The following is a 24237-nucleotide window of genomic DNA, read 5'->3' as shown; positions in this document are numbered from 1 at the left end:
TGCCACTCTGTCAACAGGGGGCACATTCCTACATTTGATACAGGAACAGATTTTTTTTTCATAACTAGTAAAAAATAGTAAGATCATATATATAGTTATCTGTCTGTACATGATATTAATTTACTGTTTGAGTTGTCTTTTATTAGAGCAGCTTTGAGCTTTTCCACTGTTCTCCTCTTTTAAACATAAAAGGCGATGTAGTATCTACACCACAGTGTGATTTCATTATAAATTATCAACATTTGTCCTTAGATTCACTATGGGAAATGGGCCAGTGCTTTGTAAAGTTTTCTGGAAGGTCAATAATGGCACAAAATAGATTGCAGAATTGCTCATTTTTAAGCTGTAACTTACTCAGTATTGTCTACCCATATACTCCAGAATTCCCTTTTAGGATACACAGAATCACACAGGAAAGGTCATCTGAAAATAATATTTTTCCTCTGGCACGACCATGTTTACTCTAGTACCCAAGTAACTTCGGGCTTTTGTTTTGTTCAATTAAAAACATTTGTTTTAGCTGGGGGTTTTTGTTTGTTTTTTTTTTTTTTTTCTCTTGCAGGAATTCTTTATGGAACCATGACCTTAGAGCTTGGAGGAGTAGTCAACATCACCTGTGAGAAAACTGGCTACAGTGCAACAATTGAATTCAAACTCAAGGTTAGTGAACACTGTGAGTGGGCATAAGAAGGAGAATGAACATAATGTCCATTCCCATAAGCTAAACAAAGGTTTCTGAAGTACTTCTAGATGGCTTCTGAAAAATGCATTTGCCATCCATGAGGAGGAAACTGATTAAAAAAACGTTTTCGAGAAGTGTGCACATGGACAGGGAAACTGTATTCAGTTGAAATTACAGAGGAAACATTAAAGTTGGGAGGCTGTGTTAACTGACAATTTGCCTTGTCAGTCCACAGGATACATGTGCAGCCTGTCAAAAGGCCAAAGAAAATCCCTGGCAATTGTTGCTGTTTCTACAAAAGATAATCTCCAGTAATGAATGGTCCTTGGCAAAGCCATGAAATTACTGTAGCAAATGACTGTGTCCTTCAGGATAGCATGTCACTTTTATGCCTTATTTTCTGTTTTCTTTCAACATATGTTAGACAATACTTTTACTCAGAAAATCTTTTAAGAAGGAAAGAAGAAACTACATACTCTGGTTTTAGATTTAAGATTAATAAGATGATACAATATTAAAGATATCAGGGCTGTTTACAGCACATTTCATAAATTCACATTTTTCCTTAAGACTAAACATATAAACAAAAATAGTGTGTTATTAAAATAAACATGAAACCATTTGTTTTTGTTTTGCAGCCTTTTTTGGGTAACAATGACAGTGTTAACCAAATATCAGGGAAAATTAAGCTTGGCAAAGAAGTTCTGGCTTTTTTAGAGGGTCACTGGGTAAGTAGTGGTGATGCTCTTTTATAAATTCTGGCTGATGGTTGAGACAGGTGAAAATAGCACTTAAGTACAAAAAAGACTCATGTTTTAGAAAAAGTGAAGTACTACTTTTGCAGAAAGTATTCCAGAAAGTATAGAATCAACATTGTTCAATTTCCAGTTTGTCAAAGGTGGAAAATTTTAAGTTTATGAAGAAAATGAAATGTTGCTTCACAATGAATCTTGTGAAATGTTTTGATATATGCATTAGTACTATGAAGAATTTTTATGGCACCAGCATGAAATATTTAAGGTTGTTTCAGTTCTGGGGAGGTGACATGGCATCACTCGTTTTTTGAATGTGGTAGTGATTCCATTGCATCTCTGTTCCAAGCTAGAACCTAGCACAGAGGGTAGAAACTGAATTTTCAAGTCAGCATATCTAATTATTCTTAACTGCATGCATTCTAAAGAAAATAAATTCTTATTACAAAAAAAAAAAGGCTTAATCCTTGCTTGTTTGTTATTTTGACACTCTGAGATAATTACAATTAAGAAACCAATCATATCTGTTACAGGACAGTGAAGTTGTTATTAGTGAGAAGAAGACAGGTGTTTCAGAGACATTCTGGAACCCATCTGAGATGAAGCAGCATAGATTACATAGATATACTGTGAAGCTTGAAGAGCAAGACGACTTTGAGTCAGAGAAGTAAGTTCACTATAGAACCATGTATTTGTTTTTTCCAAAATAAAACTCATAATTTTCTCCAAAATAGAAGCAAATTATCATTACTTTCCCATATTTGATGATACTAGTCTTTGATGATAAAAGAAAGTAATGCTGTTAAATATAAGATCATTATTTATATACCTTACAATCAGAGAAATCTTAATAGGAATGTAGATAAAACTTCTATTAAAATTGTAATATTCTCTTTGGAGGGTGGTCCATTTACTTAGCCTATAATTGAGGAAATTTTTTGCAGTTATTTCTGTCAACTGGATTGTGATTCTGTATATTGTTCATTTGTCAGGCTTTGGCAACAAGTGACAAAAGCAATAAATAACAAAGACCAAATAAAAGCTACTGAGGAGAAATATATTCTGGAAGAAGCTCAGAGAAAGAGTGCCAAAGAGAGGAAACTTAGGGATGAAGAGTGGACATGCAAGCTGTTCGATCAGGATTCAGTCACAGGAGAATGGCACTATAAATATGCTGAGTGAGTTCTGGAGTGCTTGGTAGTGTTGCTGAGCCTCTTCCTCTGGTTTCAGCAGCAAAAGAACTGATACATATAGCTTATTTATGTATAATAACATAACTGTGCTATGTTCTAGATTTTTTGGGACATGGCAGTTTGGGCTGCATTGTCCTCCCTTTTTTCCCCCTAGACTGACCAGAACATCTACACAGATTTTCCCAAACTGGAAAATATGGTACATATGGGTGTACCAGCTGGAAATCAGACAATCTAGTGTCTGAAAATCAGAGAAGCCTGTGCATAGTTGGATTGAGCCATTTAATTTGTTATATATTAGAATAACTCTAAGAATAGCAGCTTTACAGCAATAGTTAATGCTGGGACCAGGTGGCTCTGCCTGGCTGTCAAATCTGTCCTGCACATGAGTGTCTGTGAATCTCTTTGTGTGATGTTCTGGGTCAGAAGCTGAAGATGCAGCTGTCTCCCTGACTGCTGGAAGGATGCATTCTGTGTCCTCACCGATGTAAAAGTCAACTTGAAGCTGAGCCCTTTACTAGTGATGGTTTTCACAGGGCACCCATGTTCTGCTGATTTTTTCTTAGTACCCAGCATGCTTCTGTATCGTAGGGATTGTAAAAGTAAAATAGCCAACAATGATACACACAAAGTTAAGTAACTTTGAATCCATGGATGCTGGAAACATATTCCCATGACTAAATGTGGGAGGCCTTTGCCTTTCTGTACAAGAATGGTGATATTGAGGTCATTGCCTAAGTGTATGTACAGAGAAGAGTAGAAAAATCCTGAGTACTCTACACATCTCCAGCAAATTTGGAACTTGGAGGTTTCCTGGAACCAAACAAGGAATCTGTGTATTTAACAATTCTCAGTAAATTCCTTTTCCATGAATTTCATTAGCTTCTAATTAAGTTTGTGTAGACTTTCACAACTGCAGCAGGGAAATTCTCCAACTAGATTAAATGCTCAGTGAAGCACCCTCTCTTGGTTTGAATCCTCTAGTGCTGTTGATGCCTCTTTCTGTTGGAAGAGTTGTCAATAGTGCAGCTGAATGAACTGCCCATACTCTTGAACCCTGTGCAAAACCATTAGAAAGAGAACCCTACTTGAAATCTGTTAGACTTTAAGATCTGTCTTGTTAATCTGCGATATTCCTGATGTCCTTGAGCCCTTGTTGCTCAAGGATGTGCCACAGAAATTTTGCCATGTACCAGAAAGCAGTCTGCACTGACAGCATTCCCTGGAAGAAGCCTCTCTCTTTTCAAGCATATAATGCTAGCTCACCACCACTGTAGAGAGCAGTCTTCTACACTTTCTGTGAAAGATGTGTTCAGTGAGCTGGAGCGTTTGTTAAGGTATCTGGATTATAGATTTAGGCATGTGGATTACAAACAGAGAAGAGAGCAATGCCTGGTTCTTAACCCAGTTACCTCAGATGACATTTACTTGAAGTCAGGTTAAGCTAAGATGTAACTGTAGGTCTGTGTTCACAACATCTGAAACAGCTACTTATAAGGCATACAGAAAGACATGAAAGGAAATTCCTGCTTAATGTACTCTTGCTAAAGCTCTGTGTCAGAACATCCTTCCTGCAGCTCACTTGCAGCTTCTGTCCTGAAAACTCTGTAATCAGTGGTGACGTTGGTGTTTTCCTTTGGCTGCTTGTTGTTCTCCAGTGAGTTATGTGTCTTATGCTGTTGTGTTTTTTTTTTTTAATTCTGTATCAGACTGTAATTGTAAAAGCGCTCTTAAAAAAATCAGAACAAGAAAACTCTGCATAGCTCGTTAGTGTCTCATGAAACCAGCCTTGATTACCATTAGCTACTTTGGGATGAAAGCAAGTTTTTGAGGTAACTGATTCTTAAACTCTCCTTCATAGGCATCTTTTAAAAGGAAAAAAGAAAACTCAACAAAAAGCAGTCTAAATATTTTTAAATTCCCCTAATTTCCCCGTAGTTCTAAAATAATAACTGTATCTGAAACAGGAAATCTTTCACGATTCAATCACATATGATTGGCAAAAAAAAAAGACTGTGGTATTGTTGGTTAATGTAATAGTTTGTGGTCTTGTCAGCTGGCTGGCGGGGTTTGATCTGGACATAAAGTTCATGTTTTAGCTCTCTTGGCCATGCAGGTTAAGACTGGACCATAAGTAGAAGATAAGATCATGATGCCATATCTGATTTCTGTATAGGGAGAGTTTTAGCCTCTTGATACTGAGTAGTTTGTGAGCAAGGAAATATTTCTTATTTCAATTGCTGTAGTGTTAATAATATTTACTTTGTCTAGTACCAGACCATGGGACCCTTTGAATGATATGATCCAATTTGAAAAAGATGGCACAATCCAGACAAAAGTTCGACATCGGACACCAATGGTATGTTCCAGTTCTCACAGCACATGCAAGAACCAGGAACTTGTATATATTGTACATTATTTGTATAAAGATCATTAGAGCATTGGGATTGATGGGAAATACTATTATCCTACAAAAATGTTGTTTACACACAATATACAAAGTCTTTCACTTCTGTGTTGCATCCTAAGTGGTAGAAATTACTGGATTGGATAGGAATATAAAATATGCACTTTGAGGTCAGCACTTTAATGTGTATTTTCCCTTAAATGGGAAGATGCACAAAATTCAGACTGCAAATACCTCAAAAATTTTAACTTGGACTTCTCTTAGATATTGTGCTTTTAACTGCCATTGTTGGAATGTATTGCTTTGCTACAGTTCTCTGGAAATAACACATAAATTTATCAATTTTAGGTGGCTGTCCCAAAAATCAAACGAAAGCCATCCAGTCTGAGCAAAGGAGAGTGTGGTTTCTCATCCCCAGAGCCTGATAACCAGGATTCCTCTGGGAGTGAAGGTACAAAAAGATATGTTTACTTACAGAAAAAATAAATTTATTTGACAACTGAAGAGTTCAGTGTCATGCATACTCTTCTTATCACAACGTTTTTACAATGGTTTAGTTCTGTCCAATGTGAAGCACGTTCTGGAAAACAAAGGAGCAGAATGGCTCTTGTTTTTAATTGCAAATTTTCCTGTCTTTTTAAATGCAGTGTAGGCAGGCTTAAGTGCACATATTTAATATCTAGGGGAAAAGAATGGTGTTCATAAACTGTTTTCTTTCCTACAAGGTTAATTGCTTTAATTTGTAGATTAGTATGTGGCTAGAGGGTAGATTTTTGTTGTTGATAATGTTTACAGAAGCTAAACAATATGATGAGTGTTTAAAAGATATTTCAAGTACTTAAGTTGCTGTCCTGTGGTATAGGTGACTCTAAAATAAAATTTTCAATAGAAGCTAGTTAGAAAATTTTCTCCTCATTTTTAATACAGGTTTAGTTTGTCAATTGTACTTTGTTCCTTTTATGGCAGCAGTCACTTCAGTGAATTACATCTGGCTTCTGTATCCTTCTAGCTCAACTTATGAAGCACAGTACAAGAATAAGGAAAAAAGGGGCAGACCTTGGTGAACTGCAGAGTGCCATTGAGTCTATAAAGGAAACACAGGAAGACATTAAGAGGTAGTAATAATTAAAATGCTTTAAAATGGTTTAGAGAACAGTAATCTCAGGATTTTTTTTTTCCCTTAGAGGCTGGTATGTGTCTTTACTCTTCTCAAATATTAATTGCTCATTGATGTTTCAAAGTTATCCTCTAAAGCTGCCTTCTGTAGGCAACCCTAACATAGTAGACAATGTCATATTGTCTAGTCTGTAATTTACAGGATATTGTTTTCTATCTTACAGGGAGATCGTGGCGCTACGAGATAGAGTCACTTCTTATTCATCACCTGGGGACTACCATTCCTTGCAGTTTAAGCACTATGTCTTCATTCTACTCCTGATTCTGCTACAGCTTATCATTAATGTCTTGTTCAAATAAGAAGTGTGAACAAGGGCCTTCTTGAACTGGAATGATCAAACTGTTACTGGGGACCATATTTTAAACTGGACTTTAAATGATGCAATATTATGTAAAAAAACTGTGTAGCAACAACTTACAGAACTTTGCCTCAGCATTCATGGTTCAGAATCATACTTGTGTCTACCCAGTTTCAGTAAGAGCTGTGTAAGTGCCAGTACACTCTTGCTCCTGGTGTGTGCCTGTCTCGCAGTCATACAACATCAGCCTTGTGTTTATATTGCGTCACACTGATGAATCTTCAGCACAGAATAGATCAAGCTAAACACTGAGGTCAGACCCCATAGGTAGGATGTGATTCCTATTATGGTAGAATGATAAACAGGCATACTTCATTACATATAAACTTATCATTTTTGTAACAAAAACTTTTCAAGTAGCCAACAGCTTTTGTAAATGGCATTGGGTGTTTGGAAGTAAACTTTTGTTTAAGGTCAAACAAATGCATTATTATATGAAAAATTGTGAGTGTTAGGAAATGGTAAGTAAAAAGCTAAAGTCTTTGGGAAATCTGCAACATAATGTCCTTGATTAGTTTTGGAAGTATGAGGTTTTTATCCTGAATTACTGTAGGCTTGTAAGCCAGCTGTTTTATAGTTTTAAAACTTAAGATTCCTCTTAAAAACATTCCCACATCTACTGTACGGAGCATATTTTTAACAGTACAGCAGCCAGGGAGATACTGTTTGCGTCTACTCTCTCATGAATTGCAAATGTCAAGGATTTCTGGTATGTTTGTAAGTCTTGAAAAATCTACAGCTTTGGATTTACATTTGTGTATGGCCATGTCATGGTCAGCAGGCAGATTGCCGATGCCAGGACTCATGGGTATTTTTGAAACAAAATGTCAAGGGGTATGCTTAGTGTGTAGCTTGAGCTGAATCTCCAAAAGGCAGTGTAGAATAGGATTCAGTCACAGTCATGAGTAGAGTTACAAATGAATATGTGTGTGTTTACACAGGGAAAGCTCAAAAGTTGTGTGTTGGCTAAAACCACATATCTCAAAACAAATAAGAGGAAAATCCAAGTGTTTGAAATCCCTCTTTTTCTGCAAGCATATACTACCTATCAGAATACATGGATGCACCTTCTTAGTATGCTGTAGCCATACAAATTCATTCAAAGCTTAAGTTTAAATTAAAAACCAGGGTTTCTAACATTTTTTATTTGAAGAAATATATGCATGTATAGAATTTGTAAAATTCCAGCAAAAAATATAGTGCTGGTATTTATCTGGTGAGTTCCCTGTGCCAGTCAAGCATACCAAGGCAAAAAGGGGCTGTAGAAATGAAAACATATTTTCAGTGCCCCAGGTGAGACAACAGGAGGATGAATGGCACAATATGAAGAACAGCCAAGTTTGTTTTCAGAGGATCCTCTCAGGAATTAAATCCATCCTGGGCAGTGGAACAGTTTGAAAGTCATGTTTGGCTTTTTGCTGTGGCCAGTTATGCCTCTGCCTTGGGCAGATTGCCTGACTCTCCAGATGATCTGCATTTCTGTTCTGCATCAGTCTCACTAGTATATAGTACAAATACTGTTTACTTGTTTATCTGTCCAGCTTATCTATTTCTGTGGCTGACACTTCCATACACCTCCCCTTCTCTTTTACCCTTCTTCTTCCATGGGCCTCGGCTGTGTAAAAGTCTATTGTGTAAGCAGTGAACTTCAGCATATTTCATATAGCTTCACATTAGCATGGTTTGGTCTTGAATAATTTTTCTGGAACGTGTTACGTTAACCAGATCTTGTAGCCATGGGCAAGACCAAACCTGGTTGGATTTCTATTAAATCTACAGCTGATGGGGCAAAATTTGTGAACATAGAAAGTCCCTTCAAAAACAAACAAAATAACTACAAATGCCTCAGTCTCTAAATGGAAACTGAAGTTACCCATGTATGAAATGGCATTAAGAAAGCAGAGTGTTACAGCATTCACTTTGACATTCTTTGCCTGGAATTTGTCTGTTCATTATTGCATTCAGATGTCAAGGCTTCACCTGTCTTAAGATGCATTACAATCCTTTAAACCCACTCAGAATGTGAGAATAATCCAATGAGTGAGAATCAGGCAATAACTTCAATCCCCTAGAATAATACTCTGCTAAATTTGTGGTGCTGAAACTCTTGACTGATAGTTTCAGGCTTTTATCTTCCTTGTAAATAGAAATGTCCTTCTGCCTTTTCATGCTGATTTTTTCAATCACTTCTGTCCAAGAGCAGTGAATAACACAGTCTGCATGCATTTTCACATGGCCCACATGGCAGTGACTGGATTTGACCCAGCCAGCTGGCTGGCTGGCAGTGTTGGGCAATGTCAGACTAAAAAGATAATCCATAGCTGAAGTTCATGCTTAGCTCAAGATGAGTGAAAGGCTTGAACACAGCAAAACAAAATCCTTATGCTTATTTTCCTTTTCAACTTATTTTTTAGAGTTGAAGTCTGCTGAAAAAGTGGTCTTAGTGATGATCTGGAAAGGTAAAGGATATGTGATGAAACTTCTTGAAAAGTAAAATTGCAGACTTCTGCAAGACTTTATGATTAGATAAATTCTGAAAAATACAATGAAAACCTGGTAATTCTTATTTTGCTGGATTTTGTATGTTCCCTCATTTGAATAGAACAAAGAAACTTCTTCCCTGTTTTTTACTGTACAGTTGGTCACAGACATGGATCCTTTTCTTTAGTGTGTCACCATTGTCCTCTTTAGCCATGATGTACAGCAGATCTTGACTACTACCTGCTTCAGACTGAGCTCTGCACATGTATAAAAATTGATTGTACAGTTTGCAGATGCTTGATGCTTGAGGGCTGTGGCCTTCTAGTTTTTAAAGTTTATAACAGCACTTGTTTTGACATTTGATTTCCAATTCCTGTTTTGTTTGGGTTTTTTTCTTGTACAGGAAATATCTGCAGAATTTGCCATGTGGTTTTGTCGGGTTGGTTGGTTTGTTTTGAGATGCACTCTATGCCTTTAATTTGCCATTTAGGTACAGGTTGCCTAATTGGGTACAGATTACCTAAGCTAAGAAAAAGTAAATATGCCATGTGAAATGCAACAAGTATCATTTTCAGTAGATGATATTTCTTGAATTTCATGTGTTGATTCCTTTTAAATAGTTGATATCACTTGATGAGGGTGTATAGTCTGGTTTTCATGTCCTTCCTCCCACTTGTGAAATCTCACATATTATTTGCAAAGTTTTCTTGTAAAAAGTAATGGTTGTGGTTTCTTCTTTTTTGTTTGTTGTTTGCTGCCCTTCTGTGCCTTTGGTAATATTTTTTTCTTCCAAGGTTCATGTTTATGAAACAGGGTTGTAATTCAGTGTTTCTTAAAGGCTGTTATTTTTGGCTATTACCATTGTTTGTGTAAATAATGTGTAACAAAAATTCTGTACATCTCTAAGTTTTAATTATTTTTATTTCAGGAGTACCCGCAAATCACAGAAAATTTAGCAGATATTCAAGTATTGTAAACAGTGCCTTCTTGATGGGTTTCTATGCTGTTCGGAGACATGTAAAGATTTGTCAAATTTGTGCCATATATATCAGATCTTTTGTGAGGGCTGTTGTGTTGGAGAACTGATGTTCCTGCTTAGTCAGTCTTTGGGGGGCAGAAAAAATCAGCTCTTAAAACATTACACTCTTTCTTCTTTCTGGCCGGGGAGCCGCAAGTGGAGGGTTTGGGATGTTTACAGTGAAGCTGCACTACTCTGTGGCAGAAATAATTCGAACGATGTAACTTCGGGGTGAGATTATGTGAGCTTTTTCTCCTTAACTTTTTCTCCTTTATGCCCCACCCCGCCTTTCTCTCTGCCAAGCGGGAAGATTAGCCCTCAGGACACAGCGCCCGCTTCCCCGTCCCGCGTGTCCCGCCCTGTCCGGCCCCCGGGATCACGGCTCTGTGTGAGGGATCTGAACTGTTACGGCCCGCCTCCAATAAAGATGTGTCGCACCTCCGCGTCTCTGGGCTCTGTGCGCCGCTCCCCGCCCGCTCCCTGTCCCGCTCCTCGGTCCCTCTCGCTCCCCGCCCCTCCGCCGCTGCCCGGCCGCGGCCGTGACGCTCCGCGGGCGGCCGGAAGGGGCGGCCCGGGCGCGGCGGCGATGGCGGCGGCCGGCCCGGAGCGGCCGCGCTTGTGGCAGGAGGCGGCGGCGCTGGCGGGCGCGGTGCGCGGCGCGCTGGGGCCGCGGGGCGGGCGGGCGCTGCTGCTGCGGCCCACGGGCGAGGCGGTGCCGACGCGGGACGGGCGGCGGCTGCTGGAGGCGCTGAGCGTGGAGCCGCCCGCGGCCAGGTACCGCGGCGGGAGGGCCGGGCGAGGCCGGCGGGGGCGGCTCCCTAACGCCGGCTGTGTCCCCGCAGGATGATGGCGGCCCGCGCCTGCAGCCACCGCGCCGCGACGGGGGACGGCGCCAAGAGCTTCGTGCTGCTGCTGGCGGCCGTGCTGGGCGGGCTGCGGGCGGCGGGCGGCGGCGCCGGGCTGCGGCGGGCGCTGCGGGACTTCGAGACTCGAGTGCTGGAGCGGGCGGCGGCGCGGGGGCTGCGGCGGCACCTGCGGGCGGCGCCGCCCGGGTCGCTGGAGCCGCTGCTGGAGCCGTACCTGGCCGGCCGGCTGGGCCCCGGCGAGCGGCGGCTCCTGGCGCGGCTCTGCGCCGAGATGTGCCGGCGCTGCGCCCCGGCCGCCGCCGCTCGCCCGCAGGTGCTGCGGCTCCTCGGCCGGCGGTTCGAGGAGCTGCACGCCGCCGTGCCCGGCCTGCCCCTGGCGAGCTCCAGGGTCCTGCCCGGCATCGTCCTCCGGAGGGACTTCGCTGCCTACTGCCCGACGGACGGGGAGCTGCGGGCCCTGCTCGTCACCGAGCCCCTGCGGCCCGCCCTGGCGGCCCCCGGTGTCGAGTTTGTTGTAGACTCCGAAGGTCAGTATCAGGCTTCCCTGCGCTGGATCACTGAGAGGACAGAAGCCTTAATGAAGCACTTCCAGAGTAACAATGTTAAGCTGTTACTGTCGAGTGTGAAGCAAGAAGAAATAGTTATCTACTACGCCAAATTATATGGTGTGTCTGTGGTAGAATGCTTATCATCGGAAGAAATGGCCCTTATCAGTGAAATCACTGGTGTCTCCCCTTACGTGCCTTTTGGTGATAGCATGGACCGAGAAATAACCGAAACTGCAGTGGTAACGTTTTGCCAGCCCTTACTGCTCGTCTCCAAGAGATGTGTCCACATTGGCTTCGCCAGCGTGTGTGCCTTCCAGCCCCACTGCCTGATCCTGTGTGGGCCGGTCGATGGCGTTAATGAGCAACACGCTGCTGCTTTGCAAGAGGCCTTCAAAATGCTGCAGCAGCTGTTTAAAACACTTGATCAGAGGCAGGAATGGAAAGCGGAAGGTGAAAGCCAGAGCAATACTTGTAAGAGTAACCAGGTTTCTGAATGTCAGCTGAAAGCACTTAGTGATGAAACAGAGAGGAAAATTTTTGACCCTGATAAAAGTGATCTGCTGATCCACAATCAAAAGAATCACAGCACTGCTGTGTTAGTGGCACATAACACTGATGCAGTCGCTGCCTGTGAGTGCCTGGATGTTGGCAAAGGTCTAGAGAAAACATGTTGCCATATAGTTCCATTTAAACAGGAGGAGAGTCGTGCAGGTATTGCACAGGATTACTCCAGCTGCCTCATAGAAGCGGGATCAGTTTTGCCAGTAGGAGGTTACTTTGAAATCCTGTTACATTATTATATTCGGCATTATGCAAAACGGTGTCAGCAGTCAGAGGTAACAGTTGTATCTAACGTGGTTGCTGATGCTTTGCTAAGTATTCCCAAGGCCTTGTATGGGACAGCAGAACGAGGTAGATTTACCAAATTCTATCTTGAAGCCATTAATTTACTCCAGAAAAATCAGCCACTGCCTGTAAACGATGAAGGCTTAGAGTCAGTGTATTGCAAATACCAGTTAGTCATTTCAGTTCTTCATTGTGTTACAGAGCTTCTCTCCATAGACTTAGTAATTGGTATTAGGCGGCCACTCCAGAAAATTGAGGATCGTGACTCAGAAGATGACACTTGAAAGCATTAATAAAGAATGATTTTTATATGTGTTGTTTCATTGTGTCTTCTTGTCAAATGGACACCCTCAAAAGTCCATGCTAGAGACTAAAAGATGCTTCTTCTCTTAGAAGATAAAGGCTAACTGTCAGTCTAAGACACAAAATAAAAAGATGCAGATACTGGATTTTAAGGGGAAAAAAAAGAGAAATTTAATTCTGACTCCAACATTTATAGATTTCTAAAAGTGACAGTGGATTCGAGAGTGAAAGTTCCACCTCTCCAATGACACTAGACAAACCAACAGTCCATCAAATTTCTCCTTCTCCAGAAAAGAATGCAAAACAATTATTTACATAATGTCCATAAAAAATTTGTTACAAGAATGTAAACATCAGAAGGCTTAAAAGAATTCAAAAAAAACCAAAACAGCAGCTAACCATCTGAGACTGTGGAAAACTGGGTTGTGAACAATATGAGCTTGACATTTTGGAGTGTGAGGGAGTGTAGCTGATTTCTGCAGCAGAAGATGTGCAGTGCAGTCTCCATCCACTTGCTGAGGATCCTGTGTACATTCAAGCCAAGGGTCAGCTTTGCCTCTTTTGGTGGATTGAGTGTTTTCACAAGTTAGATATAATTTGTTTTCTTGGCATGTTAAAAAGTTGCCAGTATGATCTGAGCCACTGAACTTTCAAGTTACAAACCAAGGGGTGGATTTTGTAGCCTTCATAATTAGCCAGATTAAATGTTTGGGGTTTTTTTTTTAATTAAAATATTTTGTATACATCATGATTTTGACTATAAAGGGGAAAATATAACTTGTGAGCCTGTTCAGCACTGGGGCAGGCAGCACTATGGTGTATGACAATGAAGAATTTTCTGATACGAGATGCAGCGTTTTTATCTTCCATTGAGTTCATTTCAGTTGAACTAGAAGAGTTAAGAATAATTTCATACCATGAGTTTATGGCAGTTTCTCTGGAAAATTAGTTTATATGACATTGCTTAGTACAACTCTTAATTTTAACTACGATGGGTTGAGTTGTGGTCCTGGTATAAAAGGCTGTGTACTTATGGGAAAAGTTTACCCAGGCACTAAAGCACTTCTGTTCGAGAAACCTAAGACAGTTCAGTCTTTGATCATTAGGCATTTTATTCTGGATTTGTTTCTTGGTTCTGTTTTTCCCTAATTCTTTTTTTCCCAGAATTTTCACCATAGTATTTGCTTTAAGCCCAGTAGCCCTTGTATATGTACCTCCCTTTCTGCTGGGTCCTAAAAACTACAGGTTTGATGGAGGAGATTTTTGAGTAACTTGACCAACTGCAGCTGACAATGGTATCAAATTGGTTCTCTCTGCATTTCTCAGTGTTGCATAATACCGAGAGTAATGGCTTTTTTTTAAATCTACTATTAAATAAAATTTAGTGAGGCTGTTTAAAACCATAGGCATAAATCATGTTTACCTGCTGTACCTGAGATGATTACAAGTAGAAAAGAGATTTTTGTCCCCTCCATTAATTTATGCTTTTCCTTTTCCAGTTTCTTCAGAAGACTCAAACTACCAAAGTACTTTGAGCTGTTTTGTCAGCAATGCTTTGTTGGACTGCAACTTTCCTTTGACATTTTACATACATTCCTGGTAATATAAAACATGGTAATAATTTTTTTCTTGACGAATACACTCTTATGGACATCTCCAGATGAATAATCGTGAAACTCAGGGCTCACTAGAGTGATTTCTTTACTAAAGAACTAAGGACAGTAATTGTTTTTGTTAGAATCTTTTGGCAGGTGCAGGGTAGGGGAGAATTAAACAGGCAGGAAAGAGAATCCCATCCTTGTTGCTGCCATGTGCTCTAGGAAGCTGCTTAATATGACAGGTCTGATATGAGCCCAGAGAAATCTCTGTTGTGGAAGGTTTTGGAGCTGTGTGCCCTGTTCTGCCTGGACAGCATCGGGAACTCCCACCAGCCCTGGCACTTCAGCAGCTGCTTGGGCCTGTATTTTACTGCTGTAATGAGCTGATGAGACAGTTTTGCTCTTGCACAAGTTTCTGCAATACTCTCCAAACCACTGACCAACTTGCTGGCCAGAGAGAAGTGATTTGCTCTGTGGTAGTCTAACAACTGTGGCATAGAACATGTGAAGCCTGGGAGCAGCAGGGTTTCTCTGCAGAAGCAGCTTTTGTATTCCAAATCAAGGTGCTGTCTAAATAAAGAGAATAGTGTTTCATTTCACATTACTTTATACCATTTGCACATCTGGTTACTTTCAGATTTACTGCAGTTTCTTTGAAAGGTTAAAAATATTTTGTTACATGAACAGCCTTCTGGTCATTTGATTTAAATTGTGTCATTCTTACTGGGAAGAAGAAAGTCCAGGAATTTTATAATATATAGGGCTTTTACTTTTGCATGCCAGAGATACAAAGAAGAATTTAAAAATGACAGTTATATAAAACTTTTTTATGACCTGTTTTTTTGTGAAACCTCTTGAGTCTAGAGATTCATTGAGGCAGGAACTATATTTCTATGACTTCTCTGTCCTTTTATATTTTATGAATTCTCTGTTTTCAATTTTGAACCACTGTTTCCCTGTTCTGTCTGCAGAACTGGGATCATGACAGGCTTTTCCCTTGGAGAAGAATGTCCCTTCTTTCTTTGTCCTGGTCTGCAGAAGTGGATGCTTTCTCAGGATTTGGCTGTTTGGTTCCAGTCCTGGAGTCTAAGCTCATTACAAGATGTGCACCAGCTCAAGGGTTAAAAAAAGGCATTAACTTAGTCTTTGGAGAGAAGAACAGATTTACTGCTGGGTTCAGCTCTTCCTTATCCTTAGGAGTCATCTTCAGTAATTAGCCTGGATGTAAACATGATCTATCTGAGAAAATATTTTGGGTTCACTGCTATCCAGTCTACGCCTTAAGAGAAAGGCAGCTTGTAGCCCTGAGAAGCAGCTCAGTCTGTCTTCTGGGCTCTGCTTGGGTGCTGTCTCTGCCATTTCTGCTCTGCTGATGTTTCTGACCTGCTCCAGCAGTGGCCCTGCATTGCAGAGGCTGCTTGGGCTGTTGATGTTCCTTGGTGCCTAGGCCTTAGGTATGCAATAGCTCATGACATCTCGCAGCTATCCCGATTTTTAAAGCTGTTCCTAGCTGTAGCTTGCCCTTTGCCAGGGGAACAAGTGATCTCTTGACACAGTGACAGGGACCAAAGAGGTTACCAAGAGGGACAACTTGGGACAATGTGTTAACTCACTCAAAACCACAGGGACCAGTGTGTTGGGGCATTCACTGGGGTTGTAACAGCCTATGGCTTTTTCTTCATGCACTGTTGCACAAAGAATATTTCAATTTTTCACCATTATTCTGTTATTTTTATATTTCTAAATATGGGTTGGCCTCCATGGAAAGTGGAAGTTAGGTACCCATGGACAAGTTTCAACTCTGATCCAGCCTTGAAATATGACATAAAGTTCAGAGATACTGATGTTAATAGTGATGCCTTAAGTTTTAGCTTCCATATTTTTCAGCTTCTGTACTGCCTTAGTGTGTAACTGTGAACTTAATATAAAGTGTTAGCACATTCTCCTCACAGTTTAGTTAGACAAAACAATCTTTTTCCAGCCTGAGTCCCAAGGACATCATTGCAGATTCAGGCCCAAAAAGTGTAAACAACAGCAAATTGAGGACAGCAATCTGGGAGGATGGGACTTCATAACCTGAAGCTGTAATTGGACATTTAACCCCAATATGCTAAGGGACCAAAACTTCTAAAAGTGTGAAAACTCGTGACTGGACATCCATCTTGCATCCATCTTGGGTAGAGACACAGCTGGGCTCTTGTACCACCCAAGGTTCATCCTTTGAAGGCCTTTTAATAAATACCTACTTTATTCCTTTAACTCTGTCTAGCCTCTGTTCCAGGTAGCCTCTCTAGACATCAACAGCCTATGAGTAAAAGAATGGCTTTAAAAAAATCTTGATGTTTAACTCACCTTTCTGTAGCCCTTAGCAAACTTAGATTCTGCCCCACATGAAAATAATCAGAATACTTTGAAGGCATTCAGCCCACCACAAGGACTTGTAGGTATATTTTAAGCAAGGTAATCCTATTTGTTAGATAGCAGATTCACATATACAGGCAGGCAGTTTCTCTTTTTTCTTGCATTTTAAAAACCCCGGGTTTAGTATATGTGTCTAGTAACATGCAGTGAGACTAGGTTGAAACTGCCTCCTACGTGCAGTTCTTGAGAATAGGAATAATCTATTTCCATGACAGGAACACAGTGGTTTTTAGTTGTTGGTTTGTGTGGGGGTCGAGTCTGAGCAGAGGTTTGCAGGTGCTGGGACCACACTGAGGCAGCCTCTGTTCCCCAGCTCTCCTGAGCCGCTGTCCCCATTGCTGAGGCAGCCAGCTCCGCGCTGCTCAGCACCTTCCCTGGCCGTGCTGCTGCTCTTCCTGGTTACCAAACAGGTATTGCTTAGCTGCTGTAGTGGAGGTTATGCAACCTGAGTGTGGCCTTACATTTTCATCCATGCTTAGCTGACCTTCAGCATTTTTGGCAGCTATACAAAGAGCATCATTAAATAGGAACCACGCACAACAAAGAATATTGTTCTGTTGTGCTGCAAATCTCATGCTGCTGAATCACATGTGTAAGAGGGGATAGGAGAATGCAACATTTTGTTTAGGAACATAACTCTATAGTGGCATATTTTATATTTTTTCTGTATATTTTATATGCAGAAAAAATGATATTGTTTTTGTTGCTATCTCTAGAAGTAATCTTCCAGAGCCCAAAGGTAGGGGATTAATCACACCATGTGAAAAGATTAAGGAAGATTAAATTCTTCACTTGCATGTGTCTCCCAGACTTCACTAGAATTGTATTTATCTGTTCTAAATTTCCTTTTTGTTACATGACATATCTGCTAGTGGTAGAAACTCCTGGTTTCATTGCTGAACGATTTCTATACTTTTTTAGGTTAATCTATCCTCTTGTATATTTTTTTTAGTCAGGTTCTTTTAAATCTCATGTTAAGAGAGAGAATCTTTCAATGTTCAGTTTGCAAAATTCTGTTTAGTTTAATTTTGATCTTGAAATCTAAGAAACTGTGTGGTTTTGTCACTGGTAAACCCAAATATTAAATAGTTGTTCTATTTACTGTAGTACTTGTGGATGCCATTGCTATTAAAGTTAAACAAAACAAGAGAGTAATGAATTTAACACTTTGGAAATGCATTGGCTGTAATTAACACGATTATGGTTTTGCAGTATCATTTTCTGTAAGGTGTTGTTTGTATTCTGTTAACGACACTAGAAATAGATGTTTAGATCTAGGATTATGCAAATTACTTCTCCCTTAATATAATGGAATATTAAGCTAATAATTACTTCCAGAAATAAGAATTCTATTTTTTGCATTCTGAAACTAAAAACAATAGCAAAAATGTAATAGATGTAATGCATCTACATAGCAATACAGATCCTTCTTTATTATATGGTTCAATAAAGGACCAGACTTTGTAAGCAATGCTTATTACTGTAATAGATCAAGCAGTGTAATAGATCAAGGACTCTTTTTAAAAACAGTCCTGGCAAAAAGAAAATAAAACAGTTTTCCATAGGGACGCCATTTGTGCTGGTTCAGCAAACAGCTTGTTTCTCACAAAGTCACCAGCAGATAAAAGAGCTGTTACAGTGAGGCTTTGGTCCAGTGCAGGATTAAGGGCACATCAGTAATGCTCTGTCGTGCATGGCTGTGTCCTAAGCCATCAACAGCAGAAATCACTATAAAAGATAAAATTTCCATTAAAGGTATTTAAAAAAAAAGGTAGTGTTTTTCTGAACAGATTTTTTTAATCTGTTCTTATTTTGAGATTCCTGGTAAACAATGGATGATCTTGCTTTTGATAAGAATCATGACCTACTTTCAGCGGATGTCTTCATTTTGCAGACTAGGCATCTGATGAAATATTACCTTAAAATGGGGATGCTGAGAGAAAATACATAGCAGGGCTTTCTTTGTGTACATGGAGGAACAGGCAGCTCCATGTATTAGAGATTAGAGTAACATCCACTGAGATACCAACTTTAGATTTGGTATCATATGTAAGGATTATATTTATATGCCACTGCTTTTGGAGCACTGACAGTGATTGTAGAAACTGCTGGATTATATTGGAGGAATATATATATATGTGTGTGTGTGTGTGTGTGTGTGTGTGTGTGTGTATGGAGGAAATAAACTGCTTGGGAACTTTCTCCTAAAATCAGAAACATTCTGAGACTTTTAATTACTGATGCAGTTCTGAAAAGTACAAAATAGTCACAAAGTGCTGAAACAATTTAAATCTGTTACCAGTGTTGGCTGTACTGGAGATGTTACTGGCATGAGGGTTTTTTAATGTCCCAGTGTTAGGAGTATAATCCTGAGGAGCAGTGCCCCACAGCAGGGCTGCTGCTGCCATTCCTGTTGGCACTGGAGGTAGCTCTGCCCTTGCACTCCAGCAGTCCCACAAAGACAGGTCCTAAAGTGCCAAGATTAGATGTGGTTCAGTTCACCTTACCACGGTGTTTAGGATTGAATTTCAGCAGCTCAGTAAATCTTGCAAGCTGTGGTGTAGGTAAGCAGAGGGGGTTTTTTGGCATTTCCAAACAACCAGTGCTTATAATGCAGCAAGTATCGGAAATTACATTCCCCGGAATCTTTGTCACCTTGCAGACATTTTTGTCACCTTGCAGAATTATTCAGTGAGACACATTTTAAGCCTTGGCAGTAATTAGCAAGTACTATCAGGATCATTTTGTTCTAGGACTCCCTCTGTTAAAAAGTTTGCCACCTGGGCTATAATCCTAAGTGCTGCAGGAGTTACAAGAGAATCCAATGTGTTATCACGCAAAAAGCAGGAATTTTTCCCCTCCTGTGTCATTGCTTGACTGTAGAGCTCATGAGGCAGTGAAATATGGTAATAACTCCACGGGTGTGTGGGTGGAGAGAAGAAGACAGGAGATAAGAAGGCCCAGTTCAAAAAGAAGAGGGAGGAAAGATGAAGGCTGATTGATGAGTAGAACACAGAAAAGGACTGTAGTGTAGAAGGGAAAATATAGACTCTCAGATTCGTGAATGGAGGGAAGCAGCCCCAGCTTCCACACCTTTCTCCATGGAGAAGCAGTAGCAAAGGGAAGACATTAAGTTCTCCTCTCCCCTTGGAAGACTGGTAGATTGTAGTTGCCAAGTGGAAAAAGATAAAATGCATAAAACTGATTTTCTCCTGTCCTAGTGCAGGGGAGTAGCTACCTTGGAAAGCATTAGGAGCTGTGGAGACAGTCTGTCTACATATCTCAAGGTGTCCTGGGCTGTAAACTTGCAACAGCCTGAGATAAAGATTCACATTTCTGTTCCTGAAGCTCAGTGTCTAGGAGTGGGTAAGAAATGACTGGGTGTGGATTACATTTATTTAGATAGTACATCTTGTCCTCACTGTCCTGAGCCTCTGGAATGTGCTTGGAAGATCCTTGGGTCTTTCGAAGGAATGGGCTGGTATCAGCACTGCTGAGTTTGGCGCCTCAGCCATGAGGGGCTCAGGGCTTGAGCTTGAGAGGAGCCTTGTGCCTGGGGAACCCACACAGGTTCGTGTTTCAGGGCACCCTGTGAATAACAGGGCTGTAGTGGGAAGTTGCTAGGTTTACTGCTTTGAAAATAATTGTATGAACTCTTATTTAAGCCATAAATCATCAGCTGATAAATTTGCCATCTGCTAGGCCTTAGATAATGAATCTAAATTTACTTGTGTTAGAGCACAGGAAGCCTGTCTAGGACCTCCAAGCTTATTTTTCATAGTGAAATATAGCAGGAGTTCAGTGCTTTTAGCCTCCTCATTGAATTGTAGGGAAAAAGTAATTTTCTTGTGTAGTTCTGACTTCTCATAAGACTGAAACATTTTAAGAGAAACAATTCTTGTAAAAGTCATAGGTTTCCACCCTCTCCAATACCAATCCAGTATTGGTAGCATCTTGTTTGTTTAATAGCTAGCACATATGAAAAATGTCTGTCCCTGCTGAAAACAGCAAGTTTCAGCCTCTGCATATTCAGACCCCAAACCTCTAATCCAAATATATTCAAGTGATTATAAACAGAAGATACTGAATTGACAGAGTACCACACCAATAAAATTAATTGCCTAGCACTTTAGAGCAGATGATTGATACCAGATTTTTTTAAATAATAGTTCACATTGCTTTTCCTGCTGAAAAAAAATTACATGGTTGAATTAAAATGCATTAAGAAGATCAATTATTTTCTTGCTATTGTATTTAACATATTTGAGTTTTAACTATTTTTTCTGTGGTGTCTCAAGGGCTTTGTAAATATGATTAATATATGATTTCAAAAGCCTTTTATTGATTCAGTAACTGACTGACTTTGGCTGTAGCATTTTACAAAGATCAAAGATCAAATTATAATAAAAATGTAGGAAACATCTCTGAAAGTCTTGGAAATCTGACTCCATGAACCATTGGAGGAAACTAGTGGATTTTTTCTTCTGGAGTTTTACAACAATTTGTTCCTGAGGTTAGGATTGGATCCTGAACCAGCAGCATCTGCAAACAGCATTTATGATCTCATGAACTGTGCAGCTTTTTAGCAAATGTACCTTTACATTTTGACATTGCTCAGGTTTATAATGAAGTCTGAATTTATATCAAAATGCAGAGAAATAAATTTCTTATCATTATTCCCTCTGGATTCCTGTTGTCAGAATGAGTGGGTGTTCACGTCAGAAGGTAGAATAAATGCTAGTGCCTTGAAATGCTGCCTCTACAGCTCCTAATGGTGTTGCACTTGTCATCGTGAGCTTTCCAAATGCTCCAGTTTTGAACTTGGAATAAATTTCCTCCACTCATAAAAAACACCCACGTCTGTACGAAGAAATGTGTGCATGTACCTTTCTTTAGTTTCCATAATGTGACATGTGTTTTCCCTCCTTAATTTTCCTCCCTGGCACTGTTTTTATGTGCCATGAGGCACTGGCCATTCCTTATCCATATTCTTTCCTCAAGGTTGAGAGTTGTCATATTTTGTTAAAATCTTAGATGTCAGAATTTCTCTTGACTTACTATTTATCTGTTCACATTTTTTTAATCATTCTATTCAAAAATTATGTTTAAAAGTCATTGAATGATTCAATAGAGAACAGGAGACATGAATATTCAATTTAAAGAAAGCAAATGCTGAGGACTTTTCAAACTTTTCACAATAAAGGCATTTATTGTAAAAATAACAAACCAACAGTTGGTCTTCTGCTGGAATAGCTATTAAATACCATGGAGTGACAATAATCAGCTAGAGGAGGAGGCAGAGTTTAAGACTCCAGGGTTTTATCATTGCTGATTTACTGCATAGCCTGGAGTCAGTTAATGCCCATGTGATTAATTTTTCATCATGAGATACTAGTGGGCTTCATATTCATAAAGGTTTCAGACTCTGTTTTAAATCATGGGGAATTCAAGAACAGATGCAAGTGTAATCATTTGTTTGGAAAAAAAGAGAAAATTTTAAAAAAACAGTGTATTAGGTATCCTCTCAGTTTCTTAATTATCTTTGTATAGAGTGAAGAAAACTGTTTCTACCAGGATTGCGGATATTGCATATTGTATTCCTTTACCCATAACTGCTGTAGGAAAACTGAGTTGCTAATGAGGAAGCAGGCACCATTTCCTGCATTCCTTTTCCCTTCTAATAAAAAAACAGCTCGCTCACATGTAAAGGATTTCTGCATGCAGTACAGAGAAATGTTTAAAATACAATGGTTTTAATGAGCCCTTCCCTTTCCCATACTGCAGCTCCATATTTTTTTTCTGTATTTCTCTGACCCATTGCTTGTGATTTGAATTCCAAGCATCTTGGAACAAGTGAAAATGTGATTCTGTGAAAATCAGGAAATGTGCTGTGTAGCCAAGCCAGGACAGGTTGCAGTGACTTCCAAAAGGTGCAAAGGAAGCCCTGGTATCCCTGGCTGAGCCAGCATTAAAGGGTAAGCTGCCTGTCTTCTGGAGCTGGCATGGCCTGTGTGTGGTATAATGATGTCCAGGTCAATGATATGACCTTCTCCTTGGTCAGCCAGCCAGGGGTATTGCCATACTGCCTGGCACCAGCTCTGTCTCCTAAAAGCAGTGGAAGGAAGGTGTATGGAAAATCACTGCCTGGGAAACTCACTCTTCTCCCCTTGCAGCTAGATCTTTAATTTATTTGTTCCTAATCCAAGTCCAGGTCTAACTTTTTAGGGAACAACAGATTGTTACATGGTGTGTCACTTGGTTTGCTAGGATCCTGTGTTAAGCATGCAGCAGACTACCCATGTAACACTGGGTGATTTCATTAGGATGAAACATGGAGATGGAGACTACTGGGTTATACTCATCACACCGTTCCAATATTTGCTTCTCTTAATCACCAGCACAATAAAATGTCTTTCCATTCATTCTATTTTCATTCCTAAACTTTAACAGTCTTCATGAAATAATCAACACTCTGGAAGACTTATTACTGCCATTAATATAGTGAATCCAATGCCTACATATTTATCATTTACCTATGGATATTTACCTTTTGCTTCTTTCTCCATAGATACTGGAGATCACATTTTAAAAAATAATATTAGAAACATATAACTAATAAGTTATAATTTATAACTACACTGATAACAGCTCCAACACAAACCTCTAGGTCAAAATCAGGTACTTATCTGGGATTCTCATTCCCATTTCAATCCTTCAGACCTAATCTACAAAAGAGAAAAAACTGATTTTGCTCAGATTTGACCAATGGACCAAAAGCAAAATTTTTTGGGTGTTTTGAGAGATTTTTTTGGGTTGCTTGGGAGTCCACTGCATAATATTTAATTCACAGAATGCCATTTCTATAGCAATTCATGTACTCTGAATGTGTAGAGTATTAGATATTTATTCATAGAATTACATATGTTAATTGTAGCCAGGTTGTTATGATGCTCTGACCTTGAACCTGCACTTCCACAGGTACCTTGACAGAACATCCTAACACTGAAGACAAGGACAGAGAGGCATGATTGTGTTAAAAAGCTGATTAATTATCCTCAAGGTTAAATGGGAAAGTCAGAGAGAACTGATTCATATGCCATTAGCAACTGAAACCCCAATTTTATGTTAAAAAAAAAAGGTCTATTGTTGCTCATAAAACAAGCAACAGATTTTGATTAAAATCTGACTGCTGCTGCCAAGGAAGTTGACTGGCGAAGCCCAATCCCACCAGAGCACGAGTGACATTAAATGTCAGAGTACTGATGGAACTGGGAAAGGGGGGAAAGGCTTTTTTGGATTTGCTGTGCCACAGAGGGGCAGACTGGTTTAATGCCCTGGGCCATGGAAAGCTGCCTTGCCTTACTGCTGCTGAAAGAAGTCACTTGCAGTGATTTGCCCTAACATATAAAAATCAAATTCCCAAGTACAAATGGAAAAAAAACTCAGAGTGTACAGTCCTGGAGCTTGAACTCCCCTGTGCATTTGGTGAAATTGAGACCTCTTTTGTTCCTAATTTCAAGATACTCTACAGAATCTGGGTTCTCACAGGATGGCAACCTAAAGGTTTTAGGTTTATAAGGCAAGGGA

General features: G+C 40.0%; 2 protein-coding genes across 8 annotated transcripts in view; both read left to right on the top strand.

Moving 5' to 3' along the window:
• The window catches only part of OSBPL8 (oxysterol binding protein like 8), an 83799-nt gene extending 73608 nt beyond the window's left edge, over positions 1-10191 (top strand). For 6 of the 7 annotated variants that reach the window (XM_064419563.1, XM_064419562.1, XM_064419569.1 and 3 more), the window contains 8 exons: positions 563-660; positions 1321-1410; positions 1968-2101; positions 2427-2612; positions 4899-4986; positions 5383-5485; positions 6044-6149; positions 6375-10191. In XM_064419563.1, coding sequence (XP_064275633.1) covers positions 563-660; positions 1321-1410; positions 1968-2101; positions 2427-2612; positions 4899-4986; positions 5383-5485; positions 6044-6149; positions 6375-6510 — 941 coding nt within the window. In that variant the 3' untranslated portion in view covers positions 6511-10191. Of the gene's footprint in view, positions 1-562; positions 661-1320; positions 1411-1967; positions 2102-2426; positions 2613-4336; positions 4460-4898; positions 4987-5382; positions 5486-6043; positions 6150-6374 lie in introns of those variants that run through there. The other variant, XR_010362129.1, reaches the window with a different exon arrangement.
• Positions 10192-10632: 441 nt separating this feature from the next.
• BBS10 (Bardet-Biedl syndrome 10) lies at positions 10633-12639 on the top strand. The gene is made up of 2 exons (XM_064419570.1): positions 10633-10842; positions 10911-12639. The coding sequence occupies exons 1-2, from the start codon at positions 10655-10657 to the stop codon at positions 12610-12612; spliced, it is 1890 nt and encodes a 629-aa protein (XP_064275640.1). The 5' UTR covers positions 10633-10654; the 3' UTR covers positions 12613-12639.
• Positions 12640-24237: the final 11598 nt, after the last annotated feature.

Source organism: Passer domesticus, chromosome 5 (assembly GCF_036417665.1).
Source record: "Passer domesticus isolate bPasDom1 chromosome 5, bPasDom1.hap1, whole genome shotgun sequence".
NCBI lineage: Eukaryota > Metazoa > Chordata > Aves > Passeriformes > Passeridae > Passer > Passer domesticus.
The sequence above is the reverse complement of the archived record's forward strand: the minus strand, read 5'-3'. Positions and strand labels throughout refer to the sequence as shown.